Source organism: Dipodomys ordii, unplaced genomic scaffold (assembly GCF_000151885.1).
Source record: "Dipodomys ordii isolate 6190 unplaced genomic scaffold, Dord_2.0 Scaffold40, whole genome shotgun sequence".
Taxonomy (NCBI): domain Eukaryota; kingdom Metazoa; phylum Chordata; class Mammalia; order Rodentia; family Heteromyidae; genus Dipodomys; species Dipodomys ordii.
In genome coordinates this window covers 4,360,467-4,385,492 of record NW_012267256.1, presented here as the reverse complement: position 1 = coordinate 4,385,492, position 25,026 = coordinate 4,360,467, and the positions used below count along the sequence as shown (strand labels likewise).

The window sequence follows — 25,026 nt, the reverse complement described above, 5'->3', positions numbered from 1 at the left end:
TGTTTTGTCAGCCAAACATAAATCACTCAATGCTAGAATCAAAAGCAAGTATCCATAGTGTTTAATCCCCTTGGTTCTGAGTCATTTGAGCCCTTTTCAGCTAAGTAGCCAGTAAGACCCAGTTCATACCTTTAGTCATATGGAGAGCAGCGAATCAAAGGGTGCTGTCTTCAGTGTTCCTAAATTCCTTTAAAGCTGCTCTCCTTGTCCTCTGTTCCTTTGAGCATTGTCCCTGCTATGCCTGGACCTTTACAAAGGTTTACATCCATTTGCCCCGCTTTTCATCTCTTGAAGAAAAAATCCGTTTTTAAGGCTTTCTGTTGCTATGGCAGAGTAACTCCAGACTTTTCCAGTATTGATATTCCTCTTTAATGCTTCACAAGTGGGATTGTTCCAACAGAATGAGAGCCTAGCAGTCCAGTGGCTGTCTAGAAAGCAAGCTTGGGATAGTTAAAGGAATGCGAACACATGTGTAACCAGCCCAGCTGTATTCTGTACAGACGCTTCGCATCTCCCCAGAAACTTATGGTAGATTGAAAATACTTAAGTCAAAAATGCACAATGCATGTAACCTATGGCCTACCATAGCCTAGCAGCACAGGGCGCTGTAGTGTGGCATGCCCGCTGCCGGGAAAGCATGCCTTATTGGCGCTGCAGGTATCCAGTCCCAGGTTGAACCTGAAAAACAGCTTCTGCCAGGAGGGTATTACTTTCTCACCTTCCTACAGCTAAATAACACATTAAGTTGGAAACCATCAGGAGACTGATCATATGCTTTAGATGCAAGACTCCCTGTTACCAATTAACCAGCACGATGCTGGACTAGAAGTGGAGCTCCAGGGGAAGATGCCAGCAGTGAACAATACATTGAGCAAAAGCACGGAGCCCTGTGTTCAAGCCTTGGTACTAACGTACACATGCACACACCACACACAGCAGAAACAAAAGCATCCTTGGGCACGAGATTTGAATCCCGTACTTGGAAGAGGACTTTGCATCTGTCTTCCAGAGCCAACGACCCAGGTAACTCCAGCATAACACAATGAATATGGAGTTAATAAGGTATAGCATTCCTCTTTAGAAGCAGAATATCAGCCATGAGTAAGAAACACAACAAAATGAGTGCTAGTGACAAGATGTATTAACCTTAGAAAGCACAGCATACATACAAACAGGAGATCTGTGGTGACCATCAGAACTTTAGCAGGAATTACATATTTGCTAAACAATTTGTATTTTGGGCCATTTCATAGGTGTACAAGACTAGACCATATGAATTAACATATACAGACATTTCCACCAAAACTATCTGGATGCTAGCTACAAACCATTTACCATATCTTTGGCTTCATGGTAGCCAAATCGTGGCCAGCTCAAATTACAAATAAACACAGATACTAATGTAGTTTAAAAGACGCACTACCAGGCACCAGTGGCCCATGCCTGTAACCTCAGCTACTGAGGTGGCAGTGATCAGAGGACAGGTTTAAAGCCAACCTTGGCAGAAAAGTTCTCAATCCATCTCCAGTTAACCAACCAGATATGGACAGGAGGCATGGCTTGGGGTAGAGCACCAGCCGTAAAGCCAAATGCAAGCAGTAGGCTGAGGGGAAGGCACCACAGTGGCATCAAAAAGAAAGATAAAAATAGTTCACACACAAAAACTTCTCCAGAAAAATGAAAGCTTTGGTAATGTTGAAAGTCACACTTCCTCGAAAGAGGAAACACTGAAAACTCAAAATCAGTCTACTATATATAATTTAATAAAGAGCATGAAGCCCATTAAACATTCTTTTAAAAAAAAAATTCGTCATAGAAGGCGGAAGGCCTGGCATATAAGTTAACAAGCCCCTCTTAATCCCTTCCAGCTTACCATGAAACACCAAATCAAATTTTTTTGTAAATCACGGGTGCCTTTCAAATATACAAAATCCAAAATTGAACACACTATCCAGAAGGCAAGAAACACACTCAGAAAAGGAAACAACTTGAAAAGACTGAAAAGAACGGGTCAACTCAAACGTCTTCAAGTTCCATTACCCAGGCCAGTCCCTGTGGCGTGCGTGTTGTCTGGGGGACAGAAGCCCTGGCGAGCTCTGCCCCCTGTGGCGGCACTGTGGGCAGCCCTGCTACACCAAGTTGAATTCTCGTAGGTTCAGCTGTAGAATGGTGTCTTTGACGGCAGCGAACACAAAACGGATGTTCTCTGTATCCGTAGCACATGTGAAGTGGGAGTAGATGACCTTCTCCTTGTCAGGATTCTGGTCTTGGTAGAGCTTCAGGATAAAGTCTCTGGCAGCCTTGACATCCTGTTTTGGTCCTGGCCATGAACACAGAAAAGATACATCCTCCCTGGAATCATCTTTGAATGTCCTCATTTTACTTAGGGTCTTCCTTTGCTCTATTTTCAGGTAAAGTTTACCTGAGTCCCTGTTCCTTTTTTTTGGTCAGTCGTGGGGCTTGAACTCTGGGCCTGGGCGCTGTCCCTCAGCTCTTCAGCTCAAGGCCAGTGCTTCACCATTTGAGCCACAGTGCCACTTCCAGTTTTCTGTTGACTAGCTGGAGATAAGTCTCACGGACTTCTGACCGGGCTGGCCTTGAACTATGATCCTCACATCTCAGGCTCCAGAGTAGCTAGGATTACAAGCATGAGCCACCAGCTCCCAGAAAGTGTGTCTTTTTATTTGTATGTGACAAATGCCCACTAGTATCTAAAACTTGAACTGTAAAGTGATTTGCTTCGAAATAATGGCCCAATTCATTCTTCTGATTTTAGGCTACCTACAAAGAGATGTGGATCCTCTCGTGGATTTTAGAGCCTGAGGGTTCTAAACTGCACAGCCAGAGTGGATAATGAGACAAAGGACAATGTTGAAATACTTGCCCTCTAAATAGTAATGTCAAGCTTAGTAAGATCTAAGACCTCCTATGCTAGGAATAATTAACAACAGGATGAGAACTCCTCTGAACCCCAGTGAAGCTCTAGGTGCTCTGGTATACATGGGCACAGTCTCTGGAGTCTGACTGAGGGGAGAGCTCGGTGGCCAGCAGAGCAAGGTACAGAGTCAGCCACATAAGGGGCGTCAAGGTGCACGCCAATGCAGGCGGAAGAACAGGGAAGAGCCAGAAAGGCCTCGCGGAGAGCTCGAGAGGCCTGAGCTGGCGGAGGACTGACAGGTGGATTCTGGGCACGGTACAGGAGTCAGGTCAGGGGGTGGGCCCAGTGAGAACTCCCCAGGGAGCGCTTACCTGTGTATTCTGGGAAATAGCTAATTAGATGAGAGTACATAATTTTCTCTTCCAAAAGGTCCTTCTTGTTTAAGAACAAAATCACCGATGAGTTCAGAAACCAGGGGTAGGTAATGATGGTTTTAAACAAGGCTTTGCTTTCTTCCATGCGATTCTAAGTGAGGAATGAGGGAATTAGAACAAGCTAGAAAGAAAAACAACAGATGGGAAATAGCTAGTGTCTCTGTGGGCCTTCTCTCCCCGCCGGGCACTGCTGGAGCTGCTGAGCACCTGGCCGCACAGGGCACTGGACCTCTGTTTCTCTTTGGCCCCTCTCCTGCCCTCTTACTACATAATCATACCTGGATTTCATCTCCTGAGCACCCAGCCCATCATGTAAAGAAAGCAGAAAAGGCCAGGTGCCAGTGGCTCACGCCTGCAATCCTAGCAACTCAGGAAGGTTGAGTTCTGGGATCACTGTTCAAAGCCAGCCCGGGTAGGAAAGTCCATGAGACTCTCATCTCCGATTAGCCACTGAAAATCTGAAGTGGAACGAACTGTGGCTCAAGTGGTAGAGTGCTAGGTTTGAGCACAAAAGCTCAGGGACAGCAGCCAGATTCTGAATTTGAGCCTTAGGGTTGAAGCACGTGCATGCATGCACGCGCTCACGCACACACATGTGCGCACACATGCTTTCATGCAGCTTGGAGCAGGAAAGCTCATACATTTGACAAGTGTCAGGAAACCGCCGGGCTGTCCAGAGGGGATGTGTGGCTTCAGAGCTGAGCGTGCCATTAGGCTGTGGGTTTGCAGACAGCGGGAAGCAGTCACAAGAAGGACCCCTCTGCCACACGGGCCACCAGCCCTAGGGACCTTTGCAATGCTAGCCCTGGCCCACAAGGAGCAGCTGCTGCCGAGGGCCTGTTCTGAGCTCACACTACAAGTGGAGAGTGTCCCCATTCACTGGGTGAGCCATACTGCTGTTGAGAAAATGTAAGTAACCTTCCAAACCCATATAATAATGGGATCTGGTGAAGATGATTCACAAAGATAGTAATAATTTCTGAACATAAAACACTAGCAAGCAGGGCTTGCTAGCTATGCTTTGTTGATGGAAGACATGCGCACACAGATCACATCTAGTGATGGTCACTGTAGACAGCAATACTGATGCGAAGGGAGCATGAAAACATGGCTTCATTCCGCATTTCAGAGATCTGTGCCATAAATTCCACTTCCCTGCACCACTCCTTTTCCATTCTCCAAGAAGTGCAATGTCGGAAAATTCCTGTTCAGCACAAAGAGCTGGTACAATACATTAGTTGTTCCCGGAAGGGCAAGTCTGGAATGGCAACTGTGTAAGTCCTCTCCAAGGCTGAGCGATAGTGCTGCCTTGTCCATCTAATGAGTACTGGGCTGGGGCTCATGCTCTACCACTTAATCCGTGCCTTCAGTCTTGCTTTTAGCTGGGTATTTTGGAGATGGAATTGCACTTTTCTTTCCTTGACTGGCTTTAAACCACACTCTTCCTAATCCCAGCCTCCTGAGTTAGCTAGGATTACAGCTGTGAGCCACGACACTCAACTAATCGTTTACATTTCTTGAGAAACTAGTAAATCCTGGAACAAATTTGGAGCCGATTAGTTCTGTTGATAACTGGATATCCCACTGGGAAGCCTGAGCAGTAACGATCTCTACTCTGCACAGCAGCAGCAGTAACTGTGTTCATCTTCCATTAGCTAATGCAGCCATACTTCTCAGGGCAAAAAAAGTCTGCTTAGAAGAAATGTAAGGTATGACTGGTTCACAGTGACTGCCCAGTCCTGAGCAGAGGTTCTTCACTGATTTGACTTCCTAGAAACAAGAGGCACATTCCAAGGTCTACTTATGAAAGGAGAAAACCCCCATGGAGGATTTGAGCACTCCAGAGAAAATATCCTCAATGTCACAGGGGGACTGGGACGGTCCCATCTTACGCCCTTCATTCCCGGGTGAACACAGAACCATGTGAATAAGGCGAGGCCCCTACGTTTAAAATGCAGCTAAAAGCCATCGCCCGCTTCTCACGGGACCGTCCCAGTGTTTCCTACCTTCCGACGCTGCGTTCCGATTGCCTACCCTCTGCAGGGCAGTAACGTGTGCAACAGGCCTGTGGCTCAGGAACAAGTACACACTTGTGCCTGTGAGCTGCACACCCGACAATGAAATCGCCTAGCAGTGCGTTTCTCAGAATGAACCCTTCTTGTCCAGTGACACATTTCCTGAGACCTTGCTTAGATGCAGGCTCTGTGTTAGTAATGGGCCTGGCGTCCTTCCGTAGTTCACAGATCCAACAAGCGTGTAGTTGACGCTGTGCTGCCAGGCCAAGACGGTTTAGTCTCAGGAAGGGAGTCTGCCCTGGCCAGCTCCTGAGCACCCACAGAGCCGCGCCTCCCCCAGCGCCTCCCCTCTCCCCAGAGCGCCTACCTCACTCCCACACTCAGCCAGGACCTGGTCATATTCACTCAGAGCAACCAAGAAAATGATGGAGGTGACGCTCTCGAAGCAGTGAATCCACTTCCGCCGTTCGGATCGCTGGCCACCGACATCCACCATCCTGTAGACGATCACAAAAGGTTGGAATGCAACGAAGCAAGGGACATGAGCCGTTCTAGCAGTGTCTGTGTGGTCTTGAAGAGGCTCACTCCTGTAAATCCTGGCTACTCGGGAGGCTGAACTATGAGGATTGTGGCAGGAAAGTCCGTGAGACTCTTATCTCCAACTAACTACCAAGTAGCCAGAAGTGGAGTTCAGGGACAGCGCCGCCCAGACCCTGAGTTCAAGCCCCATGACTGGTCACGCGTGTGCGCACATACACACAAAGTGAAGCAAGGTCTTAAGTTTGACGTGTTTGTTTGGTGCTGATTTGGGCGGTTGAGAGACCACTGGCTGATTCCTAACAAAGCAAGTATAAAATGCGAATATCGTTTCTGAAGACAGATATCAAACTGACTCCAGCAGGTTGCTTGGAGACACTGGGCAAGAAGTTATTTCAATACTCCAGACAGAAAATGCAGACATCCACCGGGCGTCGGTGGCTCACACCTGTAATCCTGGCTACTCAGAAGGCTGAGATCTGAGGATCGAGGTTCAAAGCCAGCCCGGAGGACAAATCTAAGAGACTCCTATCTCCAACTAACCAACAAAAAGCTGGAAACAGTGCTGTGGCTCAAATGGTAGAGTGTCAGAATTGAGTGAAAAAGCTAAGCCAGAGATGGAACAGAAAGGCAAGCATTCTTCCTGCCGCCTTGGCCTTTTTGGACCCTGGGTGGAGATAACACAGGTAAGACTCCATGTGGGCACTTCCAAGAAGACAGGCAAAACTCTGAAGGGACTGGGGCTGAGACAGACGTACCGAAAGATGATGTTTTCCAAATCGAACGGATACTCGATGATGCCAGTGGTGGGCACGCGGACCCGCAGCACATCCTGCTGTGTGGGTACAAACGATGGCATGGCGATCCGGTCGATATCGCTCAGGTAGCTGTGACGGAACAAATGGGGAACCGAGACTCCTTAAAGACAAGGGGGGCTGGGCAGGCGGCTCAGTGGGAGAGCGCCTGCCTCGCATGCAGGAGGCCCTGGGTTCCATTCCTCAGCACCACAAAGCAGAAAAGGCCGGAAGTGGCGCTGTGGCTCAAGTGGTAGAGCCCCACAACTGACACAGAGAGAGAGAGAAGGGGGCATGTCCATCCTTCTGGGAAATCTGCACATCTCTGGCACCTCTTGGGCCCCTCTGCCCATCTCCTGTCTGTGGCTGTGAGGAGGTGGACGCGGTCCCTGACTATCCGCCCAGGGGACAGCCCCGCTCCCCCCGGGACGGCTATCTGGGAGCAAGCCTTTCAAAATGACGCATTCTCCTCTGAACCAACACCTCCTAAAACAAGTCTACATTTGTGTTCAAGAGGACTTTGGACCTCGTATGAAAGTCCTGGGCTTAAGACACATCTTTCTGTATTGAAATGAGAGACCATTGTTTTAAAATACATTTTGAGCCCCTTATGAGTCATAATAATGGTGAAATTATAAAAAGAAGGAAAGGAATGGTGACGGCAGAACGGGAGGCACGTGTGCAGCTGAGAGGCGGGAGACCGAGGCTCTGCGCGCACCCATCGCTCCGCTGCGGGCAATCCTCTGGTGAGACTAGTGAATGGAAATGTTGAGGTTTAAAAAAAGGCCGTGTTAGCACAGTGAGTGACTCAGACGCCCTGGAGCCCCCGCGTCGCCAGCCCAGCCTTGCAGCGGGAGCTCCGAGCGGGTTGGCCTGAAGATGCCTCCAGAAACGGCACACAGAACCCGCTCACTTCCACCATGAAGCTCAGGGAGCCAGCCTCTGGCCCAGTCCAACGAGCAGGGCTTTTCACCCTCGGCCTGGCGTGGCCCTACCCTTCACCTGAGCCCTCACACAGTCTCACCCAAAATACAAAGTGGAAAAATACCAAGAACAAACAAGCCCTAATCCACTCATTGTGGTTTTTACTGGGCAGAGCCAGGTTACCAACTGGCCCGTTCTAAGTGGAGTGTCATCGGCGTATCACAACAATCCCACACCGTCCTGCGCTACCCCTCCCCCACCCAGCCTGGCAGGATTCACCCCATTCTAGCAAATCCACACCGTATGCCCTGCCACCCTACAGCGGCGTGTCTGTCCACATTCACTTATTCAGCTTAGAGACCAGCCAATCGCTGCTCTATGTTATGACTGATATAAATGACCATGACTGCTGCTAATCTTTTCCTATGCCTAATTTATAAGCTATATCATAGGTATATGTCTATAAAAAAAGATAGGACAACATATTTGTGTGTGTGTGTGTGTGTGTGTGTGTGTGTGTGTGTGTAATTTGGTGCCTCTGGCTTCAGGCATCCAGTGTGAGTTGGATCTTGCAAATGTAGCCTCTGCAGTAAGAGAGGAAATCCTTCGCTTTCGTGTGTGATTACAGACTCACACCACCAGACTGTGTATTTCCTGGGAGAGCGTAAGTCCCACCGCAGCTCTCCCCACACACTCCCTGGGACAGCACAGGCATTCAAATTTGGGTGATGCCAACACACGTCCAGATAAGCAGATATTATTAGCAGATGGTGGAGCACTACTGGCCGAGACCAAGGAAACGCTCAAGAGCCTTGCATTCTGCAGGCCGCGAGGCTCTGGGTTTGGAGCGTCCTGGCAAAGCGTCCGCCACCCTGACTGGACCTCACGTTGCTCTTGGTGCACTCTCCTGTGCTTTCAGGATCGTACGGAATTCTGCAGCCATGCCGGTGGGCCTTGTCCAACGCAGCCTCGGCCCCGGGGCCTTCACAGAGCCTGGAACACCAAGCAGCGTAAGGGGGAGGCCAGGAGGGGCCTTCGCTGACCGGCCTCCGCCTCCGCAGGCTGCCGGGCAGGCTGCCCTTCCTCGGCACGCTTCCTTCTCCAGGCTGATCTAACAAACACTACGGGGATTTCTTTTCTCTTCCTGCCTTAAAGCTTTTTTCTTTCCTCCTGTACTTTTTCCAGTCTGGATGGATGGCACTGACCCTCAGCCTGGTCAAACACCGAAGGGAAGCCAGAGAAACCACAGAGAGGGGTCCTGTTTCCTTTCCCGCCCTCCACCTTGCTCCAAGGCAGGTAAACTGCACTCACGCGAGCTCTGCTCTGCGGGCAAGGATCACAAGCACTGAGGGGACGGGCACGGGTCCCGGGGCTGCCCGACCGCACGCGACTCATGAGTGTCTGCGGTCAGGAGGGAGGTGCTGAGCAGCAGAAACAGCTCTTCAGACAGGACCAAGCTCTGCGCAGTGACCGGACGTTGGTGCTGACTGTGATCCGCATGGGGCAGTCCGTACAGGAACCAACTCAGGGGCTGGGAAGGTGGCTCAGTGGTAGAGCGCTTGCCTCACATGCATGAGGCCCTGGGTTCGATTCCTCAGCACCACATAAGCAGAAAAAGCCGGAAGTGGTGCTGTGGCTCAAGTGGTAGGGTGCTAGCCTTCAGCTGAAGAGCTGAGGGACAGCGCCCAGGCCCAGAGTTCAGGCCCCACCACCGACAAAAACCAAAATAATAATAATAATAAAAAGAACCATCTCAATCAATTCTTACTTCTGGATTTAAAACTAGAACGGATAGCTTAGACATGGTTCAAATAGTAGACTGCCTGCTTAACAAGCATTAGGTCCTAAGTTCAAACGCCAGGACCACCCCCCCCACACACACACACAAGACAAAACTCTCTGCACATCACACTTTTTTTGTTGGTTGTGGGGCTTGAACTCAAGGCCTAGGCACTGTCCTGAGCTCTTTTACTCAGGCTATGCTCTACCACTTTGAGCCACAGCTCTACTACTGGTTTTTGAGTGGTTAACTGGGGATAAGAGTGTCATGGAGACTTTTCTGGCTGGGCCGGCTTTGAACCATGATCCTCAGATCTCAGCCTCCTGAGTAGGAGTACAGGCGTGAGCCACCAGCGCATAGCTGTACACCACCTTTAACAATAACAAAACTAATGAAAGCTTTAATGTAAAAGATAACATGAGAAACCTGAGGGTTTTATAGATCCAAAATACAGTAAGATGGGAGCCGGCAAAGAGTGAACAAATGTAGCAGTGGCTCTCATTAGACACTATGTCGAGAATGAACTGTACAGTTTGGGGGTGGGAATGGGAAGGGGAAAACTGGAAAGCGTGAAGGAAATGGAATGTGCAAAGGAAAGTCCAAAAGGAAATGTACTCTTTTTCTGACTTAGGTACCTGTAACCCCTCTGTACATCAATCACCTTTATGATAACAATGAGAAAAGTATGGCAGCCCGGAACGCTGGCTTGTGTATTGGGCCTGCAGGTCCCTCTCTCGGCCACTAGAGGGAAGCACCAGACCAGCTGACTGCTGAGCTAAGCGGATACTCAGGTTTCAGGGCAGCAACCTGCTGTCCTCTCCCACAGGCCGGAACGGCAGCGGGATGGGGAAGCGGGGCCAGCGGCAATCCCTTGCTCAGATTATAACCTCAGCCCCCCCCCCCAGATGAGCCTCCCATTGAAGTGAGCCTCCCCTGGAAACAGAGAGAAAAGGCAGAGGCTAGATTTAGTCCACAGAGTACTGAGCGAGCACCAAGTAATAACGGGGAGCAGGACAGAGCCGCGGGGGGGGGGACCGCAGGGGGGACCGCGGGGGGACCGCAGGGGGGAGCGGCACTCACTACTTGGCCGAGTCGGAGAGTTGGTACTCCCTCCTCCTGTCATAGCACTCCTGGATGCCGGGGTCCTGCCAGAGCTGCTTGATGGCTGCCACCTGGTCCCTGGAGAGCGCCGAGACCTTGTCCACTTCCACGTCCCTGATGAGCTGGGCGTGTTCCTGCTCCAAGGAGAGAGAAGCCCCGTCAGGCCAGGGCGGCTTGTGGGTGAGGGACATCCCATGCAGGGCGGTGGACACGCGGCCCTGATGCGTGGGGTGAAGAGGCTGCTGAGCTCCGGAGACCACCACACATGGCCCCAGGCGCACAGTGCCAGGCCAGGCCGCGGGTACAGCAGCCAGGGCGGGACGGACCCCCTGAACTGCCCTCCCCCAGCACCAACTGTCAGCCGTTCTCCTTTCTAAAAAAACAAAAAAACCACCAGATTTTACTTTCTAGAGCACTTTTGTTTACGCAGGAAGTACTGAACTCATGCTTTGCTGACAACATTGTTTCCCACTGGAGAAACACTGCCATTGCGCGCGCGCACACACACACACACACACACACACACACACACCCCCACACACACCCAGCCCCAGTAAGCCACCCATGGGTATGTTTACTATGCCCAGTTATTAAATAGTGAGTGCCCCAATTGCAGTTGTTATGCAGGTCAGAATTATCGTGATTATTGTTATCAGAGCAGCTGCCACTTACCGGCCACTTACAGTGTGCTGGAGGCTCTGTATCATCTCATTTAATCAGTGGAAGTCAGCACAAGGCCAGAGACTCTTCTAAACTTTAGGCCTTGGTATCGAATCCACCCACCAGTATGGACCAAGTCAGAGAGAATGTTCTAGCACTGCCTAGAAAAGCCCGGTCGCCTCCCTCCCTCCCTTCCCCCTCACTCCAAAGCAGCCTCAGGCGGTCTGCCGCTGAGACACCCTCCAAATTCAAAACGCCCCTGTCCCTTTCTGTCTCCATGACGGTCAGGAGAGGCCGCCTGCCCTCCTGCCCGGCGTCTCCAGACCTGCTTGGCAGGTGGTACAGACGTGTGCATTCCACAGACACTGGGGGCACTGAGCGCATGCAACAGAAAACACAGCCAAGGAACAGAAAACCACAGCCAAGGAACGCAAGGGAGGGGGCCCAAGGGCACTGGGAGCGGTCCAGAGGAGGGCCCCTCCCCCTCCCCGCCTCTGTGCCTCTTATCCAGGCTGCTCCCGTCCCTGGTACAGCCAGGCAAAGGCCAGAACGTGGGCACAAGGCCCCCCTCTGCTCCCTTCCTCACCAAGACACACGCTGCACTCCAGCCGAATGACCCGAGGGCAAGTGACTTCAGGCTCTCTTTGGGGATGGGGGCAGGGGAGGACGTCCAAAAGATGCCGTGAGCCTAAGTCGCCATCTGTCTGTCTTCTGTCCTGGTGATGTGAAAGCGGGGGGAGCCCCCACGAGCCACGGGTCCCGAGCCACCGCCAGGAGCAGAGGCGCGTCTCAGACACAGTGCGCACAGCGCCCACCAGGGAAATCTAGCGCCCTTGAGACGGGTGACCTTCACGCGTGCGTGGGTGCGTGTGTGTGTGTGTGTGTGTGTGTGTGTGTTCGGGGCCTCGTCCCCCGGGGCACCTCCTCGTGCACCTGTGCACAGCAAGGCTCTGCCACTGGAGACGGAACTGCTCATCGCACAGGAGGAGGGGGCAAAGGCCAGACTTGGGGGGTCTGGAGGCCCCGGGCTCTATGGAGCATCCGGGAGGCAGATGTGTATGGTGGGCCAGGCAGTTGGGGCCAGAGCCTGCTGAGAGGAAGCCGCCCACCCCTCTGTGCCAAGGACAAGACGGGGGAGGGAGAGAGGCAAGAGACGCTCCGCGGAGTAAACACGACCAGAGCAACACTCAAGGGCCCCAGACGGCGCCCAGGCCCCCAGTGACTTGCCCTTTCCTCCTCCCTCAGATAAGAGCAGCCCAGCCCTGCACTGAAGGGACAACATGGACAGACAGACGGCCTCCAGGAGGGCTGTGGCTCAGAGAATCCCAGGCCAGCAGGAGCAGGAGCTGCCCACCGGCGGGGGCTTGGCCACGCAGGGCCTCGTGGCTGCTGGGGACGGCACCGTGGCCCTTTCTGGCTGCAGCCCAGAGCCCAGCAGCTGTCCAGCCCCCACCAGGCCAAACACAAAGGCTCCTACACCATCGCCGCCCGGGCCGGTGGAGTGCCCTGCCTGGGTCAGAGCCGGCTGCCCCATCCGCTGGAGGTAATTTCAACCCCAAATCATGGACCCAGCACAGCGTTGTTAAGCATTTTCATGAACTTTCTGAGTCGTTACTGATGTGTTTTTAATTGGCAGATTAAAGTTGTGTGTATTGAAGGAGTACAATATGCTGTTTTAATACATGCAGGAATTCTGGAAAGACAAAATGAGGCCAATTCACCTAGACATACCTATTGTGAGAAAAACTGACTTAAAAAAATCCAAGTGGGTTGTTCAAAAGTTCCTGCTCTCACTGGTTCTGGTTGTTTTACTTTATTCTTTATAATGTTTAATTCCTGTGTATTTGGTTTGGATTTTACATGATGAGGAGCGTTCCAAATATCTACAAATCCTTTATTATATCTGCTCACTCTAAGAGTCAGGCTCTCCAAGATATGGAAACAACCCAGATGACCCTCAATGGATGAATGCATCACGGAAACGTGGTGTATATACACAATGGAACTTTACTCATCCATTACGAAGAATGATATTTTACCCTTTGCAAAGAAAATGGATGGACTGGAAAAAATTACGTTGAGTGAAGTAAATCAGCCCCAGAGAGACAACGAGTGTATGCATCTCTCATATATGGAAGCTAGAATTTATAAATGTACACATAAGCACACTCGCAATTGTATAGAAGGGCACACAAATGTATTCATCAAAAAGCATGGCATTTGCTGGGGAGAATTCAAATATCTGTTCAGCATACACCCCAGATAGCCAACCCCAAGAAAGACACGATGGCTCCAAGACAGATGCCACAGTAAGATGGATCAAGATGCCCAAGCTGTTGTCGATGATAAAAACGTAAGCTGATACTGTTTCAAGTGTCTGCTCGGACAGGTATAAAAGTAGTGTTAAGGTAAGAGGCGCACCAGGTCTACAAGGCGGGGGTGGGGGGAAGATTCAAGTGTCAAAAGTTTAAGGAAATACTGCTATACTGCTCTTAAGCTTTATAAAGATAACAGATAACAACATAGGCTCAAAATAGAGCAAACTTCACAGGTCAAAGTGGAGAAATGGACACATCTTCATCTTACGGAAGATTTTAGCACACTTCTCTGAGTAACTGGTAGGGTTTTTAAAAAACTAGGAAAGATACAGAGGGTGTGTGAATGATCAGCAACTTTGAGCTGGTACACACAGACCTGATCCTTCCTTCAACAGAACTATAAAATACATTTTTAAAGCACAGCTAGCGTACTTTTTTAAAAAATGACTTCAAGGAATGACATTGCCCAAAAAGAAATGGACTCATGACGTGTGATTCACAACGGCGATCCCGGTGTGCATCACCTTAATAATGACAGCACTTTGTGTGTTGATGAATGAATGAGGCGGGATTCCCTGGCAGGAGGCGCGTCCTCCACCGTTTCCTGGCCGCCACAAGCAGCTTTGCCCACCACCCTCATCAGGATGCCCACGGCAAACGAGGCCAGTCGATCTTGGACTTAGGCCTCCAAAACCCCTTTTCTCTGCCTAAGTTGATGACCTCAGGGGCAGAGAGCTCCCACGATGACTCTCTACTTAAGACTGTTTCACCCAAACTTCTGGTTTCCTGGCTTCTTTTCACCCATTCCCGGGCTTCTCTAGAAACTCCTGTTTGCAGCCCGGGGTCGCTTCTCATTGGCCACGGCGGCCAGCAGCCCAGCCCACTCACTGGTCATTGGGATATTTAACAGCTGATTTAAAAGACACAGATTTCTCTCATCTCCTGAAATGTGCTCAGCATGGAGAGTCATCTTTCTGATCTCCGCTCAAGAGTCAATACAAATCTGTACTTCTGCTACTGCCTTTGTCATACTTTTCACCTTCAACAAGATAAGAAACAGGAGTACTTCCTAGCCAAAAAATGCTTGCATGGAAGACCAAGCTGCTTTAATTCTGCCTATTAGGTTATGTTGGGGGGGGGGCGTTGTCTGTCGATGCAGTAAGTAGGGATACATACTGTGCTCAGTGGCTGTCTCAACTTCTCAGACGGACCATAGGATGACTGGGTTTCCCCGTTTTTATGGGTGTGTGTGTGCATTGTGTGTGTGCAGTGTGTTCTGACCTTGGGGCCTCGGGCTCTTGCTGTGTGTCTTCACTCAAGGCTGGCACACTACCACTAAAGCCACAGCCCTCATTTCCTGCTTTCTGGTGGCTGATCGGAGGCGAGAGCCTCCCACACTTTCCTGCCTGGACCGGCTTTGACCCTCGGTCCTCCGATCTCGGCCTCCTGAATGGCTCCGATGATGGCGCGAGTCACCGGTGCTCAGCGCAGGCCAGGGCGCACCGGGTTTGGGGAGCCAGGTGTGGCCCCGACGCAGCTCACCTCCACACACGGCCCACCAGCTGAAAGGCTGCTGCCCCCGAGGCCAGGGCAGGTTGGAAGCGGCCTTGCCGGGTCTGGTGGACCGTGAAGTGGGAGTTACAGACCCCGGAGCCCTGTCTCTGGCCTCCCTCTCCCCCAGCAGTTTCTGAACATCTAGCTGTAAGATTCCAGCGTGTGCTTCCTGATCCATCTGGTGAACCCCAGCTCGAGGCCAGAGCCAGCTCCCTGCGGGGATTTGTAAAGGAAGCTCTCCTGGAGCCAGGCCAGGCCCTGTCATGACGCCTGGCCGCCCTCAGCCATTGTGGTAAAGCCCAGATGCCCCCAAAACGGACAGCACTGAACTCTGGCCCATTGCACAAAATCCCCGCCCACCCCGGGACAGACGGGTCGTTTCTAAGTGTGTCCACGCGGCGCAATGCAATACTCGTGCGTTCAGGAAGCATCTTGGCCCTCTTTGCTGGACACTGCACAAGGCTCAGAACTCTGAACAAATATTACCTGTCTCCTGTACACTCAAGCTTCTGGTCTCGTCAGAGATGGTGGTAAAGGAAACGTGGTGGGGGGAGGGTGTGCGTGAAGCAGGGAACTTTGGACAATTTGAATTCCTGTAAAAAGGGAATTTCACCTGCAAATCTCAAAGGGGCCATGGATTCCCTGAGCCTGGAAGCATTCAAAGTGAACAAAACGCCACGCTGGGGACAGAGTTGGAACTGAGCAAGACCGCCACCCTGTGGAGGAAGTCGGAACTGTCCTGGCACAGACGGGAACATTTTCTTCACGTCCTTTAACTTCTGTTAGCACACATATTGTTAGCACAGCGGGTAGTTTTCGAGAGGTTTGATATGGCCTTGTCTTGTTTTGTTTCGGCTGCTGTGTTGTTTCTGCAGGTTCTGGGGCTTGACCTTCGCCTGGACGCTGCCCCTAGCACTCTACTGCTTGAGCCACAGCACCACGTCTGGCTTTTTTGGTAACTGGAGATAGCGTCTCTTGAACTTTCCAGCCCTGGCTGGCTTCAAACCATGATTCTCAGATCTCAGCCTCCAGAGTAGCTAGGCTTACAGGTGTGAGCCATGGGAATCCTGATTTTGTTTTTAATAAAGTTTATGGTGTGCCACCAGAGCCTCTGACCAGACATTTCCAGAAAACCTGAAATCCCAGACAGCAGGCTGGTTTTTGGCAGAGGTGGACATCCTGCATAATTCTCCCCAAGGCACTGTTGACTCTCAACAGAAGCCATTTATCCCTCTCCAAGTAGGACCTCTGTGAGACAAAGCCCAACACTCTTTCAAGCCCTGTAAGACAGGTTCACACTTGAGCAAAGGCAAGTGGAAGGAAATGCTAGATTTGTCCATTCAGAAACACCAAGGCTGAGCTGAAGAGCAAACATTAAGAAATACACGTCTTTGATAGCACCAGGCCCTCTGGCCCAGGCATAATTCTAGAAATTTCCTATGCTTGCCTCACTGTGATTCAGACCCTTCCCCTCCTCCCTGGCAAGATGTGAACGTTTGCCACAGCAGAGAACACAGAAAACCAGCAGGCGGAGGTGCTGCAGACAGACACGCTGCAGACAGACAGACACGCTGCAGACAGGGCTGCCCTTCCTCGGTCGGCAGCAGGGCGGGGCTCTGCGATTCTGACTCAGGTGGGCAGTGGCTCTGTCTCCACCCCACCGACTCTGACTTGTAAAATGGAATCACCACAGCAAGACGAGGCTGGGGGCCGGGGGAGGGCACCTCCACCCCTAACCTCTTCTGCTCAGAGGAACTTGGCAAGCGATCCCAAGCCAGAAACATCAGCAGGTGCTCGCGCAGGCCCAGACGCAGTGGCACAAGGAAGGAGAGCGTCAACCCTCCCGGTGCAGGCAGCGCCGCCCTCCTTTCCTCGCTAAGTGTAGCCAGCAAGCTCCCGGGGCCTCCAACAACGTGCATGAGGGATAGGGAAGGGGGCACAGGAGGCGGGTTATCTGGGTAGCAATGGCGGCCTCCAGGTCTCCCTTGGTGGTAAGGCCGTGGGTTCTTGTCCATCCTCAGTCTGTGTCCTCTGCCCTTCCCGATTCTACGTCCCTTGCGGCAGCCATTCCATCGGCTCTCTTCTGTGTGTATTTGCCAGCTCACGTCTGTTGCTTACAGCCAGAGCGCTTGATTCTGCCGTCTCTTCAAGGTTTCTTGTTGCTGAGGCATATCCATTAACGCTTCCCTCTGTTAATGCTGTGTTAAGATGCGTTAGGGAAAAGCCCTGGGTATTCTCTACTATTGCTGATTGGGTCCAAAGTCTGCATCAAGTCTGTATCAGTTATCTATCGCTGCGTAACAAACTGCCCTACATTTTATGACCTGATGCTTTCTGTAGGTCAGAAGTCCATGCACAGCGTAGCTGGCTTCTCGGCTCGGGGTCTCTGGCGGTGGAAACCAGCATGGTTGTGGGGCTACAGTCACGGAAGCTTGCAATCCCCTCCCCAGTTCTTACGGGTTGTTGGCAGGATTCCGTTCCTCACGGACGCAGCACTGAGGTCCCGATTCTGATAGCTGTCACTCTAAGTGTCCCTCCACTCTCGGAAGCCACCCTCTCACCACGTGACGGCCGACTTCCAGGCACAAGACTCTCCTTGAACTCCCCATCTTCATGGAGGGAGGGGCTGGGCCGCTTTTGTAATATTGCATAATCCAGTTACGAGCGTCGGCATCTTGGTCTTGGACACACTCAGGGGAAGGGTTCGGCCTCTCGTGGGTCCCAGCATGTGTAAGCCGCAGGCGGGGTCACCTCCCAAGGCTGCTGCCCCGTCCCCAGCACAGGGCCGCGTCACCACCCCGGAGGGTCGCTGCCTGTTCCTTCCTTGAGGTTAAAGGAGTGTCCTCCATACCAGGGAAGCTGCTGGAGTTACTGCCCTTACTCCCATTTGTACTTGGTTGTACAAGGCCCCGGATAAAGAGAGGCGTGCTTTTAGCACTAAGAATCAAAGGATGTTCAAAGGGTGACACTGACCAAGATACACTGTATTCAGAGACTGCTCTGTTGAGTGGCAACTCCTTTATACAGCTTGAGGGTCAGAAGCAAACACGCAGACAGTCTGCTCTGCGCAGCAGCAGCACAGGCTCTGCCTGGGCTCCCCAGGACCCCCGTAGGTCAACCTGAGACACTTTCACCTTAGCTCCTGAGCAGCTTGGAAATAACAGACATCTAAGTATCTCATGAGTTTATGAGTGTTGTGCCTTACAGTACCTGTCATCCATTCCTCCAGTCTTACTCTTTCATCTTAATTCGAACACTCTTTTGGACATATATTTAAGATAGCCATTTTCAAAAGCAGCATCTAGCATGCTGTGTAAGGAAGAGGCTAGAACAACAAATGAACCATAACAATCAAGTAATATCGACCGAGTTGTTATTCCGTAACTACCATCGAAGGGCCTGGTGTGCGCATCATCGCATTTGGTCGTCATGATGCTATGAAGCTTACTACTTCAGGACCCACACAGTAGCTGAGGCTCAGAGAAGGGAAGAGCTGGTCGCGATGGTGGCGGATCACTCAAGTCCAACCACACCTCGCCACAGCCCAGGCAGTTGCAACCTACGTACGTTTAAAAGGAGAGCGCATTCCGGGGCTGATGACGGCTCACCACACTGTCCCAGAGCGAGACCACCGATCAGGAAACAAGCCCCACCAACGCTCTTCCCAAGCTAAGACAAGGCTCTAGACCACCAAATTCAAGAGTGCAGCCTCTCTCGGATGTCAGGGGAGAGAGAACAAGACTGGCGCGGACGGAAGGAAGCTTTCTCCTTGCAAATACGTTGGAGAGCGCATCCAGCACCAACTGTTTGCACACGAAAGGCTTTCGAGTGGCTGTCACGGAACCAAGGCGTGAATTATGTTCTTCTTGAAACAACATAGAGAGAGCGTGGTGTACAACAAACAGGTCTCAAAATCAGGCAGCGATGGTTGTTACTCGTATGTGTGAGTGTCACTGGCACCAATGGACAAGTTCGCACCTTTCCTGCGACCTTAAACAGCTAGCCCGCATCTCAAGCCGCCCTGCTCACGTGGCCATCCAGTAGCAGCTTCTGTTACTGCATCTCCGCCGAGCTGGTCTTAGCACACCCACAGTTTCAACCAGAATGGCCTGGCATCCTACGAGTTCCCAGGCAGGTAAAGATCTAGACATTGTCATTCTTGGAAAACATGGGAAAATGAGAGCCGGGCGCCGGTGGCTCACGCCTGTCATCCTAGCTCCTCAGGAGGCTGAGCTCTGAGTATTGCGGTTCAAAGCCAGCCTGGGCAGGAAAGTTCTGTGAGACTCTGATTTCCAATCAAACACCAAAAAGCCAGAAGGGGAACTGTGGCTCAAGTGGCAGAGCACTAGCCTTCAGTGCAAAAGCTAAAGGGACAGCACCAGGCCCCGAGTTCAAGCTCCAGTGCTGGCACACAAGGGAGCAGGGGCAGAGAATGAATGACGGAGAGACGGTGCCACTACGTTTAAAGCCAGTAGAAGCAGCACCGACAGTCTGCCCCTTGACGGACCCCGTCCTGTCAAGTCGGTTTTATCTCTGGTCCTCTGAAGTATGAGGGAATGGATAAGAGGTTGTTTGAACTGGTCATACAGCAAATGAATATAAAGGGACCGAGACCAATCCTCCGTCCCTAAGCTTTCCAGATGTCCTCAGTCCTCCATGCCAGCTGTGTGTGGCTACTGGCAGACCCCCCCGAGGGGGAGCGGTTACCTTCTCACACTGGGCCTGGGCGAGGTGTCCTGCTCTTTGCACTGAATTTAATGCCCTGTCTCTTTGTGTTGTAGGTCAGTTGTGAGGCCTGGGAGCTGTCCCCGAACGTTTTCACTTAAAGGCTAGCACTTCACACTTTGAGACACAGCGCCACTTCAGGTTTTCTGGTAGTTAAATCAGAGATAAGAGTCTCACAGACTTTCCTGCCCAGGCTGGCTTTGAACTTCGATCCTCAGATCTCAGCCTCCTGAGTAGCTAGGATGACAGGCGTGAGCCATCGTCGCCCAACTGAATCTGTTTCTACAGCCACGTTTCCCACTGGTTAAGCACATTCGTGGGGCTGAGGCATGACTCAGGCTGCTGAGCACCTGCCTGGCCTGTGTGACGCTGGGACCACCTCTTCCCCTTGCCAATCCCAAGCAGTCCCAGCTGAGCTTGGATACTGCCAACACCACCCACCTCTTCTAGCTCCTGCCCCAGCGATGGTTCCAGTCTAGTCCCCCAGTTCTTCTCTATACCTGCGGCTGCTTCTCACGGGCCAGGGCTGTGGAAACCCGGCCACACTGGGCAAGGGCAGCTCCACGCGTGGGGAAACGAGCCCGGGCGTCCAGGACTCACCGGTGGCGCTGCCCTCGTGAGCTGCTGAGCTGAATCCACACTCCTCCTCCACGCCATTGAAACCATCTCACAACGGCCGCAGTCCACAATGATTTGAAACAACAACAACAGCGAACACAGTACTAAATGAAAACAGGGGTGCCCACTGGAGTTGTTGCCTCAGGCACACATCAAACACGGAGTGTGCGCGTGCCGGGCGCACTTGAGAAAGTTGTGCTAACGTGCGAGCTCCCTTTGCCGGTGCATCCCCCTCAGGAAATTCATTTCCTAAAGCAATCAGGACGCTGCGGGGTCAGAACTGTGTGTCCGCGGCACGGGCTTCCCGGGCTGCAGCGCGCACTTGGCCTCATCTGGGTGACCTCCTGCGGGAAGGAGGCAGAAAGCCCAGCCCTCTCCTGCCGCCGCGTCCCAGGACTCCCAAGCCCATTGCTCTGCACAACGCCAACTCCTTCTATCACAAGCCAGACAGGGCTCACCTCATTCTCCAGGCCCCTTTGGAGGCCCGGTCACCAAGCCCCAGGGCGAGAATATTGGGAATACTTGGAAAAACTATCACGCCCGCACTGCACACACCGCTTTCCCCTCGGCTTCATTCCCTAAACGCGGTGCTCGCAGCCTTACACTACAAGAGGGGTTGAAGAATTCAAACTGTATGGGAGGGTTGGGGAGAGGTGGGGGGGGGCGCCAAGGGTAGAGTCTCTGCCCAGCCAGGGCAAGGATCTGCGCTCAAAATCCAAGACAGACAGACAGACACTAAAATCAAATAAAAAGGACACAGGCTGGGGGTGTAGGTCATTGCAGAGCTGACTTCACACCAGGGAGCCACTGTGCGCCTCACGAGTCTGCCACACTCACCATGGACGTCCGCAGCGCTGCTTCAGACACACAGGTGCATGTCACAGGTATCGGATCACACTTTTTTTTTACTATAACGAAGCGAGGGGTGACTGCTACACCCCCGCGTGCCAGCACTCGGGGGGCTGAGGCAGGTGGATTGAGAGTTCAAGGCCACCCTGAGCGCTACAGCAGAACCCTGTCTCCAAAAAAGCAGTCTGGGCGCCGGGACCAGCTCACCAGGAGAGGACGCAGGGCTTGATGCCAAACAGGGATGCTGCTGTTTCGGATTCCTTGCAAGGCTTCCTTCCACTTGCAGAAGTGTCATACGCGGCCTCCCTCCTCCCTGGATCTACACACACACATACACACACACGCATGTGCACGCACGCACGCACACACCAGCTTTCCATACCCAGGGCAGGTGGGGCTCACCGCAGTCAGGGTGTTCCGGTGAGGATGGCCGGTAGGAAGAGGAAGGAGGGGTCCAGAGCGTATCTCCCGCCGGGTCCCCTGTGTGGGCTGAGCCAGTGTGAGCCCAGGCAGGAAAGAACCAAGTGGTTATGGCCATTATGGGGGGGGGGGGGACTGGGAAGGGACACCCAAGGCTCCAGGCAGGGCTGATGCCTTTCGGGTTTCAAGAAATAGGATTCTTCCCATGTGTCTGAGTCCCACAGCAAAGCTGCACCACACGCGCAGGTGCTCAGGAGAGAACCACAAAGGGAGAGCACGCCTCGAGTCTCCTGCTGCTTTCCCCAAAGGAACACACTTTCCACGAACTGCTGCCACACAGCAAGTCCCCAGCCTTCCACAGGCGCCGTGGACGGAGAGCAGGTGCATGGCCCGCGGCGTCCGGGCAGGGGAGAGCGATCGCGGCAGGGGGCAGGCCGTGTGTCTGCAGGGGAGGGTGGTAGAAGCTCTGCTGGTCACAGTGAGAGACCAGACCTGTCACGCAGAAGTACCCAGCCGTCAGCAGGCCGGGCCTGTCACGCAGAAGTACCCAGCCGTCAGCAGGCCGGGCCCGGGCCTGGTCCAGATCGATGGCCTCCGAATCTGCGCAATGAGCAACCCACAGAACTCTCACCAGAGCTAAACCAAGGCCCCTCCTCCACTTCCACGCGTGTGCGCTAGTTGGACCTGAGCAAGCCAGCCTGCCGCAAGCTACAGGAAGGCACAGTGGACCGGCAGATGCTTTCTGACTTGAAGACACTGCCGTGGGGCGGGATTAAGGATGTGGTTCGTGTTAAATCACGTGACCCTCTGTCCAGCTTATGAAAGCAAGATCTTCTGAACCCAAAGGTACCCTTCGTCACCTGGTTGGAACTCCTCTTCAACCACCGCCAGACACACAAGTCACTGGTTTTCCCTGCAGCTCTGACTGCTATGCTCACAGACGGGGTTCCCCTTGTGTGTAAGATCCCCCTGGGCCTGTGGCGGGCTGCAGCAGGTGGCATCACGGAGGGACCCCCTACAGTGGTAGTGGGTGGCTCTCTCTGTGGCTTTGCTGGTTTCCAGGAGACAGTTTCTGAAGACCCTCTCCTCCCGGGTCCTTGGTCTTTCAAGGCTCCAGGAAAAACTGGCAGCTTAAACACTGTCTCTCAGGTTCCCAGATTCCATGGAGCCAACTTCCTCTCAGATCTGCTGCTCCTGGACACATGCTGGGCTCCAGACCTGGGCAGTAGATGGCTGATCACAGTGAGGAACCCACCCCAGTTCTCCCCTAAACTCCAGCGGCGACTTCTGCCTCATGCACACCCATGGCCCCCTGGTGACATCAACTCGTGGACGTTTCCTAGCCTGGCTGGGCGCACGGGGGAGGGAGGGGTCCCAAATGCACCGTTGATTGTTTCTACAGAAAGACGACGACGGGACGTGGGACTCTTCAGACTCTCACGCCACGTGGACACAATCTCCAGGGTGGCTCCCTTGTCATCGGTTCCACAAAGGGGCCTCTCTCACAGCCGGCACCCACCAGGCAATGCCCAACCACCTCCCCACTCAGCACCCCAAGACGCAGGATGGCCGGGAAAACAGCTGGCAGCCAGTGGGTGTGGCTTTTATTAAAAGGTTGCTTTCTGTGTGTACCGGTCAGTTCTGAGAGCGATGCTGACCTTTGCTTTAGGAAATCTGTCTGTGAAGCACAGGGCAGAACCAAGGCGTAGGAGATGAAATCTAAGAAAATGAGTGTTTACCCTTCGCCTTTCATTGTTAACTGCAGCCAGACATTTCTTTCAGAACATGTGATTCGCCCTGGCACCTCCTTTTCTCCCCTTTTAGTGGAGAACACAAGTAGTTCTCAACCACTATCAAAAGCCATTAAATTACAGATGCCCGCCCCCCGCCCAAAGCAATTTGGCATCCATGTCCCGAGTGGGTAGGGCGGAGTAATGTCAGGTTCTGCAGGCCAGTGCCCTGATGCCCACCACGACCCAGAAACCTCAGCAGGAGGGGGAGGAGGCCGCTCACAAGTTGCGGGGGGGGGGGTCCAGGCTAAAGCCTGGCTACAGTCTTCTGTATAATGATTTTTTAAATAATACGAAGGGTTATTTTCCCCCTTTTATTCTATTAATTTTATTTATTATGTGGTACCAAGGAATTGAACCCAGGGCCTCAGGCATGCTAGGCCAGCGCTCTACCACTCAGCCACTTTTTCTGCTCTGTAATAGTTCATGGGTAACTGTGTGTCTTTGTTCTGCATCATTGTATTTACGGGAATGCTGGGTTTTCCATTAATGTTGTTTAGTCTCACTGAATTTCAGCCTAAGGGCTTTCCTTTACTACGCACGGGAGTGGATGTGTGCATCCGTACGGATGTACTTATGTGTGTGGGCCAAGTGCTGCAGATCAAAACTGACACCTTCCACCTGCCAGACATGAGTTATACTCCCAACCCACGGCATTTCTTTTTATGCGTGTGTGTGTGCACGTGCGCACACACGTGTGCATGTACTAGGCTTAAACTCGTGCACTCACTTGGCTGTGTTTGTTCATGAATGACATTCTACCACCTGTATCAGACCTCCAGTGTTGCGTTTTGCTGGTCAATGGAAGACAGTCTCTTGGTTTTGTTTACCCAGGCTGGCTCCAAATGGTGATCCTCAGTTCTCAGCCCGGTGAGCAGCTAGGATTACAGGCGTGATCCTCAGCTGCTAGTGCTCCCTGGGGAGGGGATCCTAGTTCTAGGTTCCGGCTTTTATTCATTCGCGCTCTCCTCATCTGGCTGCAGGGTCCCCGCCCCCTGACGCGGACATTCAGCCTGAGCGAGAACCAGTCGTGGCTGTGCTGAGCCAGCGAGACCCAGCACCGGCTGCACTTGCAGCATATCCGCTCCTACATACTTTTTAAACAAAAGTGTCAACCACATGCAATATGCTGATGTGCATTTCAGAGGATTTTGGCTAGGGCATGCATCAAATCCGTGTGGCTAGTTGGTCCACTTCACCTTCTACTTCACCTTCTCCCAGGGTGCTTTGCGCCATCATTCCCTCTCCTGCAGAGAAGTACACACATCTCCACCCCACCCCGCCCCGCTGTGCCCCCTTACATGAGGACTGCCACTCACCCGTCTCCTCTTACCTGTGTGTGTGTGCGTGTGTGTGCATATGTGTGTGCGTGTGTGTGCGTTTCTTGGTAGATAAGGAGGTCCCAGAAATAGTCTCAAAAGGAACTGGTTATTCTGAAAGGACTTCAAGTTGTGTCGAGGGTTCATTCTGTGCTCTGTACGAGGGAAGACAAAGCAACACGGGAAAGTAGAGAGTCTGGTTAACGGGGAGGTTCGTCAGTCACCTGGAGGAGCACCCATCACTTCCCAGAAGTCCTGAATCACGGAGGGGTGTCAGAAAACCGTTCCAGCATTTAATCAGGAAGGCAAC

At 52.4% G+C, this 25,026-nt stretch overlaps 1 protein-coding gene across 1 annotated transcript in view; it reads right to left on the bottom strand.

Moving 5' to 3' along the window:
• Positions 1-1,481: 1,481 nt before the first annotated feature.
• The window catches only part of LOC105987189 (guanine nucleotide-binding protein subunit alpha-14-like), a 68,518-nt gene continuing 44,973 nt past the window's right edge, over positions 1,482-25,026 (bottom strand). Inside the window, exons 6-10 of the mRNA XM_013018389.1 lie at positions 10,443-10,597; positions 6,623-6,751; positions 5,695-5,824; positions 3,250-3,403; positions 1,482-2,320 (exon numbers count right to left, since the gene is read on the bottom strand). Coding sequence (XP_012873843.1) covers positions 2,130-2,320; positions 3,250-3,403; positions 5,695-5,824; positions 6,623-6,751; positions 10,443-10,597 — 759 coding nt within the window. The 3' untranslated portion in view covers positions 1,482-2,129. The remainder of the gene's footprint in view (positions 2,321-3,249; positions 3,404-5,694; positions 5,825-6,622; positions 6,752-10,442; positions 10,598-25,026) is intronic.